Source organism: Sesamum indicum, linkage group LG4 (assembly GCF_026168435.1).
Source record: "Sesamum indicum cultivar Baizhima isolate 11 linkage group LG4, ASM2616843v1, whole genome shotgun sequence".
NCBI classification, from domain to species: Eukaryota; Viridiplantae; Streptophyta; class Magnoliopsida; order Lamiales; family Pedaliaceae; genus Sesamum; species Sesamum indicum.
In genome coordinates this window covers 13235759-13254144 of record NC_142660.1, presented here as the reverse complement: position 1 = coordinate 13254144, position 18386 = coordinate 13235759, and the positions used below count along the sequence as shown (strand labels likewise).

Genomic DNA, 18386 nt, shown 5'->3' with positions numbered 1-18386 from the left:
TGATTAACTTGACTTATCGTGCACTCTTGGCTACTTGCATTTACCACATTTGGAGGGAACGAAATTTGAGACGCTTTGAGCATACAGAGCGACCATCGAATATAATAGCCACCATTATTGTGGAAGATATTAGACAGAGGATTATCAATGTTAATTTATCTCGTTCTGTTAGTTCATATGCGTTATATAGATTATGGTGTATCATTTGGCCTATCGAGGGAGAAAACACCAGTTGAGTTTTCTTGTACTGTACGATCTTATTTTATAAATAAAATTTACATTTTACCCAAAAAAAATTATTAATTATTACCTAAACTATGTCCAACTAACTGATCTTCTTCCATTAAACAAAATTATTCACTAGAAAAAGCAAAAATAATTAAGTTTATAATATATTGGAAATGATTATATTGACGAAAATCAATTTGGACCAGACATAGAATTGATATATTTCAAGAAACTTTAGAATCCATCCCACAAAAAGAAAAAATAAAAAATTCATAATAAGCTGAAAAAACATCTCAAAATCATTTTTTTCTACTAAAAAGGGCCAATTCAATTTGTGCGGTTAAGACCTCATGAATATAAAATTGTGTTAGAATTTGACCTGTATGTGGGCGTTAGTCAATTTTATGATAATTATTTATTTACCGTAAAAGTAAATAATTTTGGAATTATTACTTTTATCATAAAAATAATAGCATATGTTAATCATTATTGATATGTTGACTTGTATATTTATTGACAGAAAAAATTTATAATTTATTTATTTATTTTTTTTTTAAAAAAAAATCTTTTATTTTTCCTCAGCCAAAGACCCAATTTTCGTGGTGGGTATAATTGTATTGAGGTTTGGGGGTATGAATTGCAGGATAATGACCCCATGAAAAGCCTACAATTATTAAAATGGTTACACAAACAAATTGTAAAGGTCCGAATCTCACGGTGCTCTATGTCAGTCCTATCACAAGCCCCTTTTTGCAAAATAGGGTACATTATCATTGTGCTCAGACCCTAATATTCAATCAATTTCAGATTTTATTTATTAGTCATTTGAACTTTTAGTTTTCCTTTCCCTTTCTTCTTATTATTTTTTTTCTTTTATAAATTTGAAATTGAATATTTTTATTTTTCAAAAGAATAAAAACTAATTCCCCAATTTTCGTCTTAGAATTTCAACCCATGACATATATTTCACAAGTGCTACCGATAAGTTATTTAAAAAGGGTGTGTGTGTGTGTGTGAGAGAGAGAGAGAGAGAGGAGAGTGTGTGAGCTAATGAATTGAGGATATTTTTGTCTCATAACATATTAATTCAATATAATTTATAAGATTTTATAAAAAAATTAGAAAAATTAATTTTTTTGTAAAAAGTTTATAAGATTCAAAATATCTTATTTTGAAATCTTATAAGTTCTTTAAAAATAAAAATAGTCAAATAAATATTTAAAACTTATAAGCTCTAAAACAACTTATAAGTTGAAGATTTAGGTCTCTTAATTCAATTTTCTTGAAATCGAACTATTTATTTCTAATTGTGCACTAGACAAAATATGATTTTTTGTTACAATTAATTACTATAGTCAAACGAAAAAAATCATTGCAAATACCAATCAACCACAACTCCACATTGGCCTAGCCGTTGATTCTACAAGTGAGCCCACAACATTAGCTTCGGCTTAAACCATTACAAATATTTTGATCATAACTAATAAAAAATCATTGCAAATACTGATTAATCGTAGTAAAAATTTAAATTTTCATATTACTTTATTTAACGTGGTTAATAATATTAATTTATCATAGTGTTTAAGTTGTGAATATAATATGCAAAATTTGAAATAAAAAACCCAATCTAAAATGTTTCATGATTTTTGTTGCATGAATAAGACAGTTGACGAGGTACTATACGATGGTCTGGATTCATGAACAGTCCAAGTTGCATTAGTTTCTATTGAAGACATGTATTTTTTCCATTGTAAATTTATGATAAAATATCATTTTTGTTTTTTTGGTGATAATACAAGTCTAAACGTTTGAATGTAAATTGTAATTTTAGTCCTGCAATTAAAGAAGTATGGTATTTTTTATCCTGTCTGAATCGATTTTTGCAATTTAGACTTTAGTCTTTTTGGTAGAAAATTTGCATGTGACTTGCACATAACCCAATTAAATTTTAATTTTTGTCCTGCATATTAATTCGTGCAGGATAAAAATATCATCTCTTATAAATTACAGGACTAAAATTGTCAATGCCTCCTAAGTTACAAGACTAAAATTATAATTTAATTGGATCCTACGCAAGTCACATGCAATTTTCAAACCAATTATAACAAAATTTAAAATTACAAAACTACACTATCAAAATCAATTCATGCAGGACCAAAAATATATGTCACCTCTATATATTACAAGACTAAAATTACAATTTTTGGAAACCTTTGGCAGCTTGCTACTGTTTGCTGCCTACCCTCCTCCTAAGTTATTTTGTAGGACAATAAAATATTTCAAAACAAACAACGTTTGAATTTTTGATCCCGAAGGATACTACTTACAACCCTAGTGCTATATACTTAATAAAAAAAAAAAAAACAACCCTAGTGCTATATATTTTGTAATTTCTAGCTATCTATGGTTTATATAAAGTATTTCGTAACGAACAACGTTCTATGTATTTTATTTACATCCTATATATTTTATTAAATAAGGGACCATAATTTTCATCATTTTAGCCAAATTTGAAGAATAGTTTAACTCTTAAAATTGCAACACAAGATTTATGTTTAACTGATGTAATTATGTAGTTCGGTTACTAGTAATATTGCATACCTCATTCGATGTGATTTTATTGTAATATCAGTTTATTGTAATGTGAGGTTATTGATCGAATAATGTATTGCTTATTTTTTTGATATTTATTTAATTATGTAGTCATCATTTTTATTCAAAACAAGTCCGATAAAAATAATAATACGTTAACTCCAATTTTCCCTTTTTTCAGGAAATTTTAGTTGAGATAGCATGTGCTCAGCTCAGCCATCAACTCAAATCTAAATCCGGACCTCCTCTTTTTAGGAAAACTAATTTTAGTTAAGATCGTATATGCTCAGTCAACATAGATCTAAATCAATCAAGTGAAAAGTATATCATGTAATTGGCATATATAATTCAAATAAAATAATCGTTCACAAGGCAGCCATAATTTTATGAATAATGTGATTCATTCTACCCTACCAAAATTTATCATTTTCTGAATTACAGTCTACATTTGAAGCTGCGAAATTAAGTAGTGTTAGGCAACCAATCTCTGTAATAACATGAATCTGTCCACAAGTTGTTTCCAACACACAGATATGGAAGGCATATATAAATTAACATATTCCGCTGGTACTGCATTTTATTTATTAATATATATGGACTATCTGTACCAAATTAATAATAATAATAATTACTATATGAAACTTTTGTGTAAGAAAAAGACATCAAGAGGCATTTCTCGTGGTTGGTAGGCCGATAAACAATTCAGTGACCACCTCTGAGCTCTGTGTACTTTGGCTGCAACTCCCAATTACTTTCCCTTTTTCATGCCTTTGCTTCAAACCCATCTGCACACCATTTTCACAATATATCAGAGGGAGTCTGTAGGTATATTATTGGAGTAGGAAGTCTGATTCAACCACTTGCCCCAGCCAACCCACATTCTTGACAAAATTGAAATTATGGTCCCAAAGTTTGTTTAGGATGATTTGTAATATTAATTCCATACTTTTTAAATAATTAATATTAGTCTAATTGATTAGAAAAATATTACAAAATTAGTCACACTGTTGCAATATTAGTCCCACGTTGTATGAGAACGTCGCAAAATTAGTTCAAGACATTGCAATTCTTTTTTATGGTGGGGACTAATTTGTTAATTTTTTTTTAAAATGTAGGACTAATATTAGTTATTTTAGAAGATGTGGAACTATATTGCAAACCACCACATACTTTGAGATAAAATTGCAACTTTCTCCATATTCTTTTCTTTGTTTTTCCTGCACATTTCACAATCTATCAAAAACAATTTCTTGACAATGTCTCCCCGTTAATCACTACAAAATAAAATTGGATAGTTCCCTATATTGTAAATGAATACTATGTGCTATCCACTATAGTTAAACAAACGAGTGGCAAATCGAAATATTGAACATACACAACTATTGTGGTCTTAGTTATAATTAACTAAAGTATATATTTGTTATAGTTCGTAGCTACGTCTAAAGCATTTGTGATGGTTTTTAATTATAACTAGTTTTTTGGTTTCATTTGTTGAAACAACGGCTAATTATGTTTAATTATTCGTCCACATAAGGTCATATGTCTTGCAGTGAATCTTGGATGATAGTTTTATATTTTTCCTGGAATGCTCGCTACTAGTTATGTCCCGGAAGTTAAATGCTCTAAGGTGAGAACAAATGTATTGTAAGAACCAACAGGATATGTCTCATCGTTATGACTAATCATTTGAACAAGACTTCAAGTAGATACGATGTAGAAGAATGTCAAGCTAGTTCGACATATTAAGCTTTTCCAAAGAAAAGGAAGCCTGAATTTAAATTTTACCTTTTCACATAGTCTTTCATTTTCTTCTAACAGACGCTTCTCCTGAAATTGTGATAGAAATTCAGGTAACAGAAATTTCGTAAACAGTATATAAATCAGTGATCAGTCAATAGTTTGATCGCACCTTTGCTTGTAATTTTGTTATTTCCTCCTTGTAAAGTTGAGCCTGGAATATAAATAAGAAAATATTAGATTTCAATTCAGTTTCAAAAATCTGTATAGTATATATGTGGGAAAATAACACTTTTCCGTCATGCACCCTAGGGCCTTAACACTTTTGGCCTTCTCATACACTTAACGGTCACATGGCATTTTTCGATAAATATCCAACATGAATGTGTCATGAGACCAAAATTGTTATAAGGTGGAAGATCCCAAATTACAGAACAAAAAGTATTATTTTCTATATGTAAGCCTGGTATAGTTAGCTTCATCAAACTTAACATTTGAATTAAATACGGTTTGCTAGAAATCTTATACATCTCAAGACTGCCAAGAGTAGTTACATCATAAGTAACCTTGTAATGATCATCATATTAATCATCAAAATTTAAGGAAACTGAAGTTTATCCTCAAGGATCAAACAGTAGGTAGAAAGATCATATATATACGTACCTTTCTCGACCTTATGTTGTTTAAGCTTCTTTCGAGCTGATTGTCAATTTCTTGAAGCTCCTCCAACGAACACGAGCCCAGATTATGCCCTAAAAGCTTTCTGATCATACGCCCAAAATTCATTTCATAAGTTACAATATTGCTCCACTTAGGAAAACTTTGAAACTATGTGCATTATGCGTATTTAAAAGGATAAGTAAGACTAATTAAGAACCGGTGGCAATTCTCTAGTAGCTCTATCTTCTTCGCCATGACTGCTGCTTCATGCCTTAAATGCTGCAACTCGGATATCAAACAACTGTTAGGAAGGGAAAAAATCGAGGTTTTCGTGGAAATATATGTATATATAGGGCTGATATCAATGGGGTAGTTTAAGAATCACACAAAGCCAGGAAATGGAAAACTGCAGGAACAAGATAAAACAAAGAGTATATTAGCATAAAAAAATTAGGTGATGATATTCTTGTCACATAATGATATTTATGGTTTTAATAGTGACAATTATTGTGTAAAACTTTATTATTTACAACAATTAGTACTCAAAAAAATGGTGCGTATAATTGTCACCGTAAATAATTAATAAAACATATGTATAATAACAACCCAATAAATATAAATATAAGTATTGTTATCTTTTTATTGTAACAATAAATGTGTCGCCAACTACCTACAGTACTTACAACTTATACATTATTGTCACTAACAAGATTTTGAAAATAAAGTTGGAGTGGTGAATGTATAAAATAATTAGTCTGATGTCTGAAATGAGATCAAGTTTTTACTAGGAAGTAAGCAGAGAACCTGTGTGTGATGTTCAACTTCTATGCCTGTATTTCGTTCTCTGGTGACTTCCAGATATCTCTGTACTGTCTTCTGCATGCTGAAAATTGCATGCATAAGAAGCCATGATGAATCAAATGCGAGCAATAACAGGAATGACATTCATCAAGTATGTATATAGGTCTATATATATGTTGTAAAGCGTAAAACTGCTAAATTTTGGTACTAATTGAGACAAGCTGCAAAAAAAGCAAAAGAAACATGCATAATATAATCCTAAAAGATCTGATATGTACTAAACACGGGTTGTTTTAAAGTGAGAAAAAAGAGAAAAATATAATCAGCATTCTTGTTCATGGGATTGATTAAGAATGCAATTTTCGTCTTGTAAATAATGGGTGTCATTTTTCATCTACTGAATATCAACACGCAGTTTTAAAAAAAAACATCTTTTAGTTAAGGCTTTCTTGATCTAAAAGCACATTTATATATGCTTTTCATTTTGAATCCCCGTAGAACACAAATATAGGTACACACACACACAAACATATATATATATATATATAGAGAGAGAGAGAGAGAGATGGAGAGAGATTTCTTATATTAATTCTTGACCCTTTAACATTTTATAAAATGGAGTCTTAGGGTTCTGAAGAGAGTTGGTTGACAAAAGTTGGAAGGTTTTAGGTTATATTGGCATTCATTTCAGGCTCACTGTAGCCTTTTCCTCTATAATCCTAACTCCAACTTAACTACCATTAGTCCGTTCAAACATTTTTCTTCATATCTGTTATTATTAGTTAAATATGTGACTAGATCATTAAATCAATTATTAATTTCAAAAGTGCAACATTAGGAAAGAGACATAGTATGTTTGACAAAGTTGTTGTCCGCAAAGGATAGGATTAAATGTATTTTTTGTGCTGTAATTTAGATTATTTGATATTTTCATCCTTTAATTTTTTAAGTTAGCATTTTGGTTCTGCGTCTTCTTAACTTTCATGGTTTTAATCATTTTTTTTGTCAAAGTTCAACTTCATTGGCGAAAAGAGTGAATTTCAGCGAAAAAAATAATTGAAATCACAAAAATTAAAAAGATGAAAGATCAAAATGCTATCTTAGAAAGTTAAAAGACAAAAATACTAGCAAGAATGAGCCAATAAAAATAGTAGTCCAATTTTAAAAAGCCTCGTGTGATGTACATGTATTTTCTCAGCGATGAGGGTGAGCTCCAGTGAAAAAATAACTGAAATTATAAAAATTTAAAAGATGCAAACCAAAATGCTACCCTTAAAAGTTAAAAAGACAAAACGCCAAATAACCTGAAATACTCGATCAAAGATGCATCTAAGTTGCGAAGGATATATATGCCTAGTATTGTCTTGCATTATATCATGTGCAAACACTAGAGTGTGGTTTATGACATTATATATGTGGTGATAAAAGTACAATCGTTTTTCCATAAAGGTACAAGAAACATGGTGGTCTCTTCAAATAGAAAATTTGAAAGGTCACATGTTGTTCAAGTAACTCCTTGGGCAAGTTTAAAAATTTTGCAGTCTCCATAGTTGTTCTTATGTGAAAGGAAAATCAAACACATGTTTGTCTAAAATTGTGACCTAGAGATAATTTGATGTTTAAAAAGGCCACAATCCTTAACTTGGAGGACAAAGGGGTGCAACTAATTTGCTGTTCATAATTCAATATTATATGATATTATACACTCTGCACATTTAATCTTCATGAGATTGTATAATACCTCTAGAAAATAAATCTCATCTAAATATAATCTTAATATTGAGTACCATTTTAACCAACCTTCATCCAATCCTCAATCAAAAGGCAAGAATTCAACATGTCATACCTCATTACATGTATATATAGGTAGCAATACGGAACAATTATTGAGAAGAAGAAAAAGAACAAGGAAGAAACGGAAATTTCCGATACAATTTCAAAGTAAATTGAAAACTTGATAGGATAAAATAATTTTTGAAGAAAATTTAGCCTATGGAAGTGAAACTAAGGGATTATTTGCGAATCCTTCTGCTTTTAGATAAGTAATTTTTATAAATAAAGTTGAAAGTTGTAGTTGAATCAAAAGCGAATAGCATTTTGTAAAAAAAAATTAAAAAAAAAATAAAAGGTACATTTGGTAGTGTTTGGAGGATAGAACGCTCTTCAAACAAGAGTTTAATTGTTAATAGTGTTTTTTTCCAAAAAATAATAATTCTTTTTCAATTAGTATATTTCATATTTAATTTTCTAGAGATATTTATCATTTATATTATTAAAATATTGAATACTTATAGAAAAACTGAATGATTAATTCAATAATGCATCCACTAAGTAATAAAATTATCCATTCATACACATTAAATAAACTTGCATGATTGCTAAAAAATTACTTGCATAGTTTGAATGACAAAATATAATTTACTCTAATTACAATGGTAAAGTGACATCCCAAATACTTAGAAGGTATTTTTAAACATTAGAAGTTGAAGAATGCTTTTTCAAAGCACTCGCAATCACTGCCTAAGACATCCAAGTTAGTTTGAGATAGTTGCAATTATTCACCTTCACTATGGAGCACATATGCATTAATTTTCCACCAAAATTCAAAGTTCCCAACTTTAGTGCAGAAGAAACCACCAAACCTACCTACATGATCAAGCATACTTAATTCAATAACCCTATGAATATTACAAAAAGTAAACTAGACGCCTACAAGAAAAAAATATCTAATGAAAAGAAATCCAACTAGTCTTTAAATGGTTAAGAATATTAATTTCCAAGGTTCAATCCCCTTCCTATGAACCACTTTCATTAATGGAATTCCTAGTATTAAAATTGAATATTTAATTGAAGGACTGAAATGCATTTAATATTTAATACCTCTACTATACGTCAAACGATATAATAGTATATAGTTCCTATATAAACACGATGATAATTGATATATGTCACGTAATTATTATAAGGTTCGTGGCATATATATAGTATTTTTTTAAATTTTCATCTTGTATATCTAAAATATTAAACTGTCAGAGAGAAGAAACGTTTAATATTTAATATCTTAGATATACAAAAGATAATACAACATTATTTCTCAGAAAAGGGTGTTATGTGTGATGTAATAATGGTTCAAAGAGTATAGAATATTTAATTTGTTTAAAGCAAAATTAATCATAAATTTCAGACAGAAAAAGTTTGCATGAAAATAATTGGACAAAAAGTAAAGGGATTTAGGGACATGAATTGCTCAATTCCCATGAGAAAATTGAGCTGTATGGGATACTACTAACAATATTGTCAACGAGGTTAAAAATATTAGTGAAATCTTATTAATTAAGAATTCTATTAGATATCAAGTATGTAAGACTTACATTAATTCCAAAACAGAAGTACCATATAATATATATACTCATAAATTAGTGTAATATTACTACACAAATACTTGCACAAAACCCCCCATCTAAGTCCAGACAACCTTTGTAAAAAGAAGAAATACGTATACATACATACATATATATACTTGGAATATCAAAGTACAATAAATTACCACAGTACAATAAAGAACAAGAATGGGATCGAAAATGAGATGATGGTTTGCATGTACATACATATACTAACATAATATGCATCAGACCTGTGGAGAACATATATATATGTATATAATCCTGAACTGACTAAGAAATGACTATACATACACACATGTACTGTAGTTGCTTCATCAAGCACAATAACACCACCATGCTCCTACCTCCTACCTCCTACCTCCTACCTCCATACATAGTACGTACAATTAGAGCAATTCAAGAAAGCACGAAAACAAACACGGTACATATGTACAAACATTGAACAAAGTGAATAAGTAGTACACTGCTGCAATAAAATTACAAGTAAAAATTATGACTTACTTGGAGCTTGAGAACTCATAGAGTCTTCCCTTTTGAGAGAAGATGATCAGAGCTACTTCAGCATCGCAAAGGACTGAGAGCTCATACGCCTTCTTCAACAGCCCATTTCTGCGCTTGGAGAACGTCACCTGCCGGCTCGATGCATTCTCGATTCGCTTCATCTGAACCTTCCCTCTCACCATTTTTAATTCTCTACATATATAGAAATATCATTCAAGAACTCATGATTATCATGCTAAGTAAAAATATTGAAAAAAGAAAAACAAATTTGGAATGATATGACCCTCAAGAACTCCAATCTCTCACCACAAAATAGCAACCCAAAGAAGTGGGGTGATGGAGAAACTTGTGCACAATTTAAGAAAGTTTGGTACTCAAAAACACCCTAGTAATTTTACATACCAAAATTTCTGATGCTGCTCAGTTAAAACGTGGTAAAAGCTACAGCGCCTGTGAAGTGAACCCTAGAGTTTAGGGTTAATTTTGAATAATTGTTTCAGGGAAATGGAAAGATGAACCCTAAAGCTGGAATGAGGTAAGAAACCCCAGAAGAGGAAAAATTATAAGGGGGAAATGGGGTGAGTGTATGGATTATTCTCTCAAGAGCATAAAAAGTAGGAGTCGGGAGACTTAGTTGAGAATGGGATTCAGAAAAGGGAATAATACTAATAAGAAGAATAGCATGAAACTTTTTCAAGATTATTTTTTTTTCACTTTAATGGCAAAAAATATATGAGGGGGAAAGGATGGAAGGATCTTTCACCTAAAATGCGATAGTAATTGATGCAGCAATCTCTTTATTTTCAGACCACAGGACCCAACATTTCCGTATTCGTCATATATCTGTTATTCTCCTTGTCTTTCTCCATCAAGCCTTACCCACAAAACAGGCAATACCCACAAAAAAAGGTAAACCCAAAAATGTAAAAAACAAGAAAGAGAGAGAGAGAGAGAGAGAAGAGAGAGAAAAGGGGTGAATTTGAAGAAGAAGAAGAAGAAGAAGAAGAGTTCTTACAGTAGTAGTATCTTGTTTTAGTAAATGATAAAGAATGATGTCCAAGAAAACAGTAGATTTTTAACAGCTATTATAGAAATTTTTGAAAATTGGACGCAACTACATACAGGGGCCTGGGTGGGGGGGTTCAACATCATCGTACTATGACGTGATGAGCCCACGAATTGCATGGCGACAACGCATACGGTGATAAAACGTTGTTGAGTGGACCAGTATTGTTGGATTCAAGCTTGCAAATTAATGGTAAGAGTTGGCAGCAGTAGTAGTACTCATGTTAGCTTGTTCCGTTGTGTATATATGCAGCGTCGTTACCTAGTACTTATATAATTCTACAAGTGGGCAACACTACTATAATGTTATAATTTTAATTCATTTAATGCACCCTACTTGTAAACCACGTTTTTTTTTAATAAAATTGAGTTTAACTTCAATACAGGAAAATTTTCATCCAATACGTCGAGTTTAGTTGAACTAAATTAATATATAACAAACTTACTATGTGATTTGTCACTATTTTTGTACGGTATATTAATAACAATATAAGTGTATTATTTTTGTTATACAATTGATTTAAATTCAATTAAACTTGGTCCAAATTAAAAGAAGTATACATATATATGTAACATCTCAGATATAATATGTATTTCCACAAGTTGATACCTAATTCAAGTACAACCTATATATCTTGGCTTACATCCAAACCTACACCCTAATCTCATTCTGCTGATTCGTAGATAATCGAAACAAAATTCCAACTACTACCTAACTTTAGCTAGTTGACAACATCAATTATTTAGCTTGTAAATTATAAGTCCAAGGTTAATTGGGTCATTATATATATACGACCCTTGGTAATGGATACTTGAAATTAATGATTGAGGCTGCCCTTTCTTGATCTCTTCGTTTGGTTTCTGCGGGAAGTTTCTACTAAAAATATTAGGATAGAAATCAATCACATCGCGACTATAAGTGGAAATTGTAATTTTTTTGGCGGTGTATTTAAAATCAGTATATATTTTATTCTATTAATTATGGGGTTTTCATTAATAATCTAATAAGTTTGAAAAGTAATCACTTTAGTTATTTTATCTGATTTTGTTAGTATTATGATAGAAAAAGCATGTGAGTGTTATCCAGAATCTAACAAAACGATTAAAAGTGATTTTTTTTAAACTTATAATACTATTAATAAAAACCCCGTAACTAGGAACTAAAAGAACTATGCGCATGACTAAAGTGGCTGAAGAGTTAACTAACATGTGCTTAGCACGGTCCTTGTCCACAATGATCAGATTATTATGAGAATTTGATGCAATAACTAAACGCAAGATTCTTTTTAAATTTATGAGACCATTAAAGAGAATTTCTTAACTAATGCGACTAAAAATGTACTAATCGTAAAATATAAGAGGAAAAAAGCTATTTTCCCCCAACTATATATAATATTTATCCTTAAATTACACACTAACCACAACCATGGACAATTAAATCGAGTCATAGACCTAATTTGGATTATAATTCGGCTGCTTCTTGGGTGTGTGCAAGTGGGTCTGATCACCTGCCCGGTTTGGTTATGGCCTTATCGATAGTCCCATGATTTAGGACCTTGACATGATCGAGTCTGGTGATGGTAGGGTCACTTTGGCCCTGTCGTCTCTTTTGTTGTTTGGCCAAATATTAGGTTGTCATGAGGAAGAAGGAATTTGAGACTCCACACCCACTTGACTTGTTTCATATCTTCCTACGATAGTACGTACATGGAAGTAAAAAGGTAAAGCGTGCCAACCTAACTCCATTAAATATTAATTAATTGGTACCTCTTATCTAACCTATTAAATGCATACTACCAAATTTTATACTAAGTTTTGTGTTAATTAACCTCGTAAATAGCAATAATGCTTATTATCCATAATTAATGCTAACTAGGGTAGTATTGCAATTGATGGAACTTAATTGGGCCTTCAACCTATCTAATTGCACTATGCTAAAGTCTTAATTACTTTTGCAAGGCTAGCACCTTTAGATTGAGTGGCAAATTCAGGGTCAGGGCATATTTATCTATTTATTTGGATAAATGCAGCTCGTTACATTATTTAATTAAGTAATAATTAAATATGATGATAAATTTTGAATTGAAGAATATATATTTAAAATAAAGAGAAATTACTATAAAGTAGATAATAATCACGTTTTTTTAACTCAAATTTAGAATCTCTTAGTCGTGTGATCTCAATTTACCATATGAATATAAAAGATTACATTTAGTAAAGTTAATGCATGTTTAAGGAATAATGATAGGGTGTAATTCATGCATGTGAAAGTCAAGAAGAACGACTTGGTGCGGAGAGCTTTATAGCAAATCTAAATTTTTTCTCGGCAACCCTAGTAATATTATAGTCCGCTATTAGATTTATCAAGGGACGAGCAACATTTAGACTCGGATTCATTAATAGCTACTATCCAAGTTCAAATTAATAGTTTTATATTAGACTTAGAGTCGAACTCATACTAATTGGAATAAGAGGGTATGGATAGAGTTTAAATCTTAAAATGAGAAAATTAAGTTTTTAATTAGATTAAACTGAATGAAATATGATGGTTTAGAAAATGAAAAATTCGTAAGAAATTTAAATTTGATTAATCATAGACTCGATACAGGTCAAGTTTCAAATTTATAGAAACTATGATAGTTTGATCTTCCATTTAAGCGCTCCAAATACAACTCGGTGCTATTTCCACACCTCAGCAAAAATTTGTTTAAAAGATTTAGAATAATACAACACATAGAAGATAGCATGAACTATAAGCATAAATCGAGAAATGGTCCAGTTCCCGTGCCTAGTGGAGACTAGAGGTAGAAAGTGTAAAAGATGAGAACTCTTGAATCCCAAAGTATTCTCAACCCGACATTCCCTTGCCAAATTCTAACAGCTAAACGACAGATGAATTGGGTCCATTGAGGCCCACGCAGCCCGTTGAAATCAAAGATGAACTCTTTCCTTTAAGGCCCATAGCAGAGAGAAAATATGGGGGACAGGAAAAAAGCAAACAAGAAAGCCGAAACAGAGTAGACGTCCATCCATCAAAACCAACTTTGATGATCTTTAAATCACTCGCCTTAAAGATCATCATCTGTTTGCTGTACGGCCCGTTCACTTTTCTGTATAGTGTATTGTTGCCTGTTCGATATGAATTCTTTTGGATGAAATTTATTTTGCACTTGATTGAGATTGGCCAAGACTATTGTTTCCGTGATCCTTTAATGGGTTCTTTTTTTTCAGTAGAATTTGGATGGTTCCTGTCATTGTGTTTGTGTGTTTCAAAATGCATGTTTTTGCCAAAATTTTGGTTGTAAGAAGTGTAACTTGTTTATGCAATGTGCATAAGATCAAGAATGCTTTAGTTTTAGCAGTAATTTCTGGTTCTGAGCTACCAGCTCTGGAATTGTGTTATTTCGTGGGGATACATTCTCTGTCTTCTGTAATTGTCTTACCTTTCATGGTTTCAACTGCAATGACTGAAATGGTTTGTGTGTGTGTGTGTGTGTGTGTGTTAAAATTGCATCATGGAGCATGACATTTTTTCTAAGCTAAAGTTCGACGTGACAGATAATCCGTTAACCTTTTGGTTTAAGGTGATCAGATTCAGAACTACTTTAGTTCTGCTGAATCAAAGGCATTTATCCATTTGTTGGGGAAAAATCAATATATTCCTAACGTGGAATTAGGATCAACTAGGACAGAACCAAAGCATTTGGTCGAACTCCTTTGGTGTCAACTGTCAAGGTAATAGCCATACGACTTCCAGCAAAGGGTAGTAGAATGAGACCTATTACAGGACATACAGTGCATTATGTCAGATCATTACGTTTCAACCGGGTTATTCTATTCCACCTCTTAGAAAGCTGCTGAGGCAAGCTGTTTTGTTCACCAAAGCAGCTTGGGTCCTAGGACAGGAGAAACTTACAGAGACAACGATCGAATATCTATTAATGATCCTGTTCTTGCACATGCAATATGGGAGTCTGGGCTCAACAATTCCTTTCCGGGCTGCAAGATCAGAGGAAAGTTACAGACGGGTGAATCCAAATGTTAGATTTTACAGGTCTGTGGAGTTTTTGCTTCTAATACACCACTATTTCCCTTTATATGACTTTATAGGCTTCGATTACATTCCAAATTTAGTTGCATTTACAGAAATGTGGTCTCTTCTGATGCTAAACATCACTGCTTGTTGTGCATAGCTAATCTAATTTAACAGTTTGTTCTTTGTTCGTTTACGTCGTATGTGAAAACGAAGTATATATATTTTCTTTTAGTGGACAAATAATGGGCCTCTTCAGGGGAGAAGAATGTTGCTCATCTTTCATTTGCACCGAAAAAGGCCTGTTTTCTCGTTGTTAATTTGATGAAAGTGTTGATGTTGGTGAATGGTAATGACAGCCATACATCTGGTGGTATTCGAATTTATGACTGCCCATCAGCTGGTTGGAGGAGAGACTGTAGTTTATGATCCAAGAAATGCTCTGGTTGCTGAGGTTCATTCTTGTCTGTTATTGATATTGTAACCGTGCTCTCTCTCTCTCCACAGACACATATATATAAACATATACCCTATGGATGTCGGTGTATCTTCCTATAGTTAATGTTTTGAGTACCTTTCACTTCACAACCTCACAGTCGAAGAGATATATCCAGGAAGGAGATCAGCAGACATGTCATAGATTTTGAAATATAGTTAAGCAATAAACAATATGACAAGAGGGAATTCACTTTGATTGAAGTGTTTGAACTAAGATCAAAGCCATAATAGCAAATTCATGTGACTTCTTGGATGGTTCCAACTTGTGCGTTGTTCTGAAATTTTAGCAAGAATTTTGAGCTCACTTTTAGATCACTGATGTATTTGAATTCCCCGACACAAGAACAACAAAATGAATCTCTTCACAGTTGTTTGAGCAAGCACCAATCCATGCACCAGAAACACCTCGTTTGATAAACGACCATGATGTTTTTTCTTGGTTCAATACTAAATGCTCGTAGTTGTACATGTACTGTGCTTATGTTACCTACTTTTCTGAGTTCTCTAGGTACCTCCTACTAAAGGAACGTCTGAATTGCATGTTCATGGCGACAAGTGCATGCTGCACGGAGTTAGGAATGTGAGTTAAAGACGTCAAGTATGTCTTACGAACTGATGTAGCATCCGTTTATGGATCATCAAGCAAGCTATAAATTTGAATAAGTTAGTAATAAGTCAATTAGAGGTATATAAGGAATTTTATTCACTTTTTTTTTTTTTTGCTTATATCGTCAAGTTCAGTGAATTTGACGAATTGAAGGATATATTTGTTAGACGAAAACAAATAGCATGAGTACTAAATATACTTTTTCAAACCACAGAGAGTTTTCGTATAATTGCACAAAACTTTAAAAATGAAGTCTAATTGTCCCTATTTATAAACATTCTTGAATTATAATTAGACGTGAATTATCAATCTCAAAATGACTATGTGGTCATCAAAACTCCGTACATACCCCAATTTAGAATAAGTCGAAGCAAAATCGATACAATCTGAATAAAATAGGTATAGATCTTTGACCATTATTACTATTTATAAGAATTTTGATTGCATTTATGTAATTCCAAGATAGCATCACAACTCTTAATTCATGGTTCACATAAGATTAACAAGACGAGGAGTGTGGATTGAGACCCTAATTAATATAATTACATTTTTTGATTAACTTCAAGTGCATGTATCTAAGGTTTACAAAAAAAAAAAAAAAGAAAGAGGGAGAGAGAATTTCAAGTTCATGCATCTTCAAATAAAGAAAAAGGGAAAATTCTCTATTTCCAACTTTTTTTTTTTTTTTTTTTTTGGGGTTGAGTCCGTCGCAATAAGAGTGGCGCGTGGTTGAAAAACACAGTAAAAGCAAGTGATGAGAAGATATTTTGAGGCAAAGAGAAGGAGGGTTCAAATTTGAATCCTCAGGAAGGGGCACATGATGAATGCGGTGACGCGCTGCCAAATCCAGTCGACATCTCTTGACCCCAATCTCTTTGTTCAGGTGCGAGTGCATGCACGCTTGTATGATTTTATCGACCACAAACTTGCGAAGTTTTGTTTAATGATGCCCCCTCCTTGTTTCGATTTTTTCATTTCCTTGTCTGTGCGTCTTTTTTTTTTTTGTGTGTGTGTGGTGTGTGGGTGTGTGGGTGTCACGGTAGAACATGTTTTATTTTCATTTTGAACATAGAAGAAGTGAGGTGTTGCTTTTATCTTCTATGTCAACGAATGCCATCTGCGTCTTGTTACATTTGTCATTCTCCTTCAATTTCTAAGTCTTCATTTCTATCTACACAACCATTTTTCTCGTGCAGGATGTCACCATAATTTCACAATATTTTATGCTCATTACGGGTATTGTGTGTCTTTATGGTCTATTTATGTCCTTTGTAACATTTTTGTGTACTTGCATATATGTGTATTCTCATTTTTATTTACCTGATATGAAAGAGTATTTATTGGAATAAGAGCAATAACAGGAGAGGAGAGAGTGCATTGTCCCTCTTCTTTTTTTCTTTCAATATATCTCGTTAGCAAGAGTGGTCTTCGATTGATTTACTTTACTAGAGGGGATATAGTGAGAGAAAATGAGTGGAGGATTGATAAAATCAGATAAATGCTTTGGGAAGAATCATCATCTGAATGATGGTGACTCCTCCTCGTCCTTTTCTCCTTCCTACTCTTCCTCTTTCTTCACCTTCGCTTCAATTCCTGCAATTTATACCTACAATTTACCTGATTCAGAAAAGTGCCTTTAAATCCTTAAAAAAAAAAACAAAAAAGAAATAGAAAAGTACCTTCAAGGTAATCCAACTACCCATACTGCTCAAAAGTAACATGAGATCAGAAAATAAACCAAAATCCAAAATGCTATAAATAAATGAGACGGTTAACAGAAAGCAATTAGCACCGGGTTAGCTATGTATTTACTAACGCATTTCAACAAATCCCAAGCGACAAGAAACATAAATCACATAAGACGTCTCAACCTTTAACAAAGTTAGCATAAAAACTAGTAATGGATTTTGATTACTTAATGAAACTTACCTCTCTTCCAAAAAGTTAAAGCTAGTGTCTCCTTCAGTAAAGGAATCATTCACTTTCTAATGAAGAGCCACACGAACAGCTGTGCCATTTATCGAGCAACACCACAGATTCAACAACTTATAGGCCTAATCTTCTAGTTTCTGCAATACCAAAACTACATTACTTGGAAACTGTTACCAATCAAATATGTATGAAACTGCCCATAAGCACCTGAAGGCAGAAAAATAACAGAAACTTGGGCAGGTGAAGATCATTACCTGATAAACAGTAAACCACATGTAAGCACAAGCATGAGTCAAGCATCAGCTACAACAAATATAACTGATTAATT

The 18386-nt window shown here is 32.0% G+C and overlaps 1 protein-coding gene across 5 annotated transcripts; it reads right to left on the bottom strand.

The window, feature by feature from the left end:
• Positions 1 to 3282: 3282 nt before the first annotated feature.
• On the bottom strand, positions 3283 to 11206 carry LOC105160535 (MADS-box protein AGL42). Of its 5 annotated transcripts, none has more exons than XM_011077960.3 (9): positions 10939 to 11206; positions 10687 to 10797; positions 9924 to 10115; positions 6022 to 6100; positions 5435 to 5496; positions 5221 to 5320; positions 4730 to 4771; positions 4606 to 4647; positions 3283 to 3605 (listed from the first exon to the last, which is right to left on the bottom strand). In XM_011077960.3, exons 3-9 carry the CDS (start codon positions 10103 to 10105, stop codon positions 3483 to 3485), a joined length of 630 nt encoding a protein of 209 aa, XP_011076262.1. In that variant the 5' UTR covers positions 10106 to 10115; positions 10687 to 10797; positions 10939 to 11206; the 3' UTR covers positions 3283 to 3482. The 5 variants fall into 5 exon arrangements, with proteins under 5 accessions (XP_011076262.1, XP_088735971.1, XP_020548859.1 ...); XM_088879845.1 differs by having other exon boundaries at positions 11046 to 11206; XM_020693200.2 differs by lacking the exon at positions 10939 to 11206 and having other exon boundaries at positions 10687 to 10926.
• Between the last annotated feature and the right edge of the window lie 7180 nt (positions 11207 to 18386).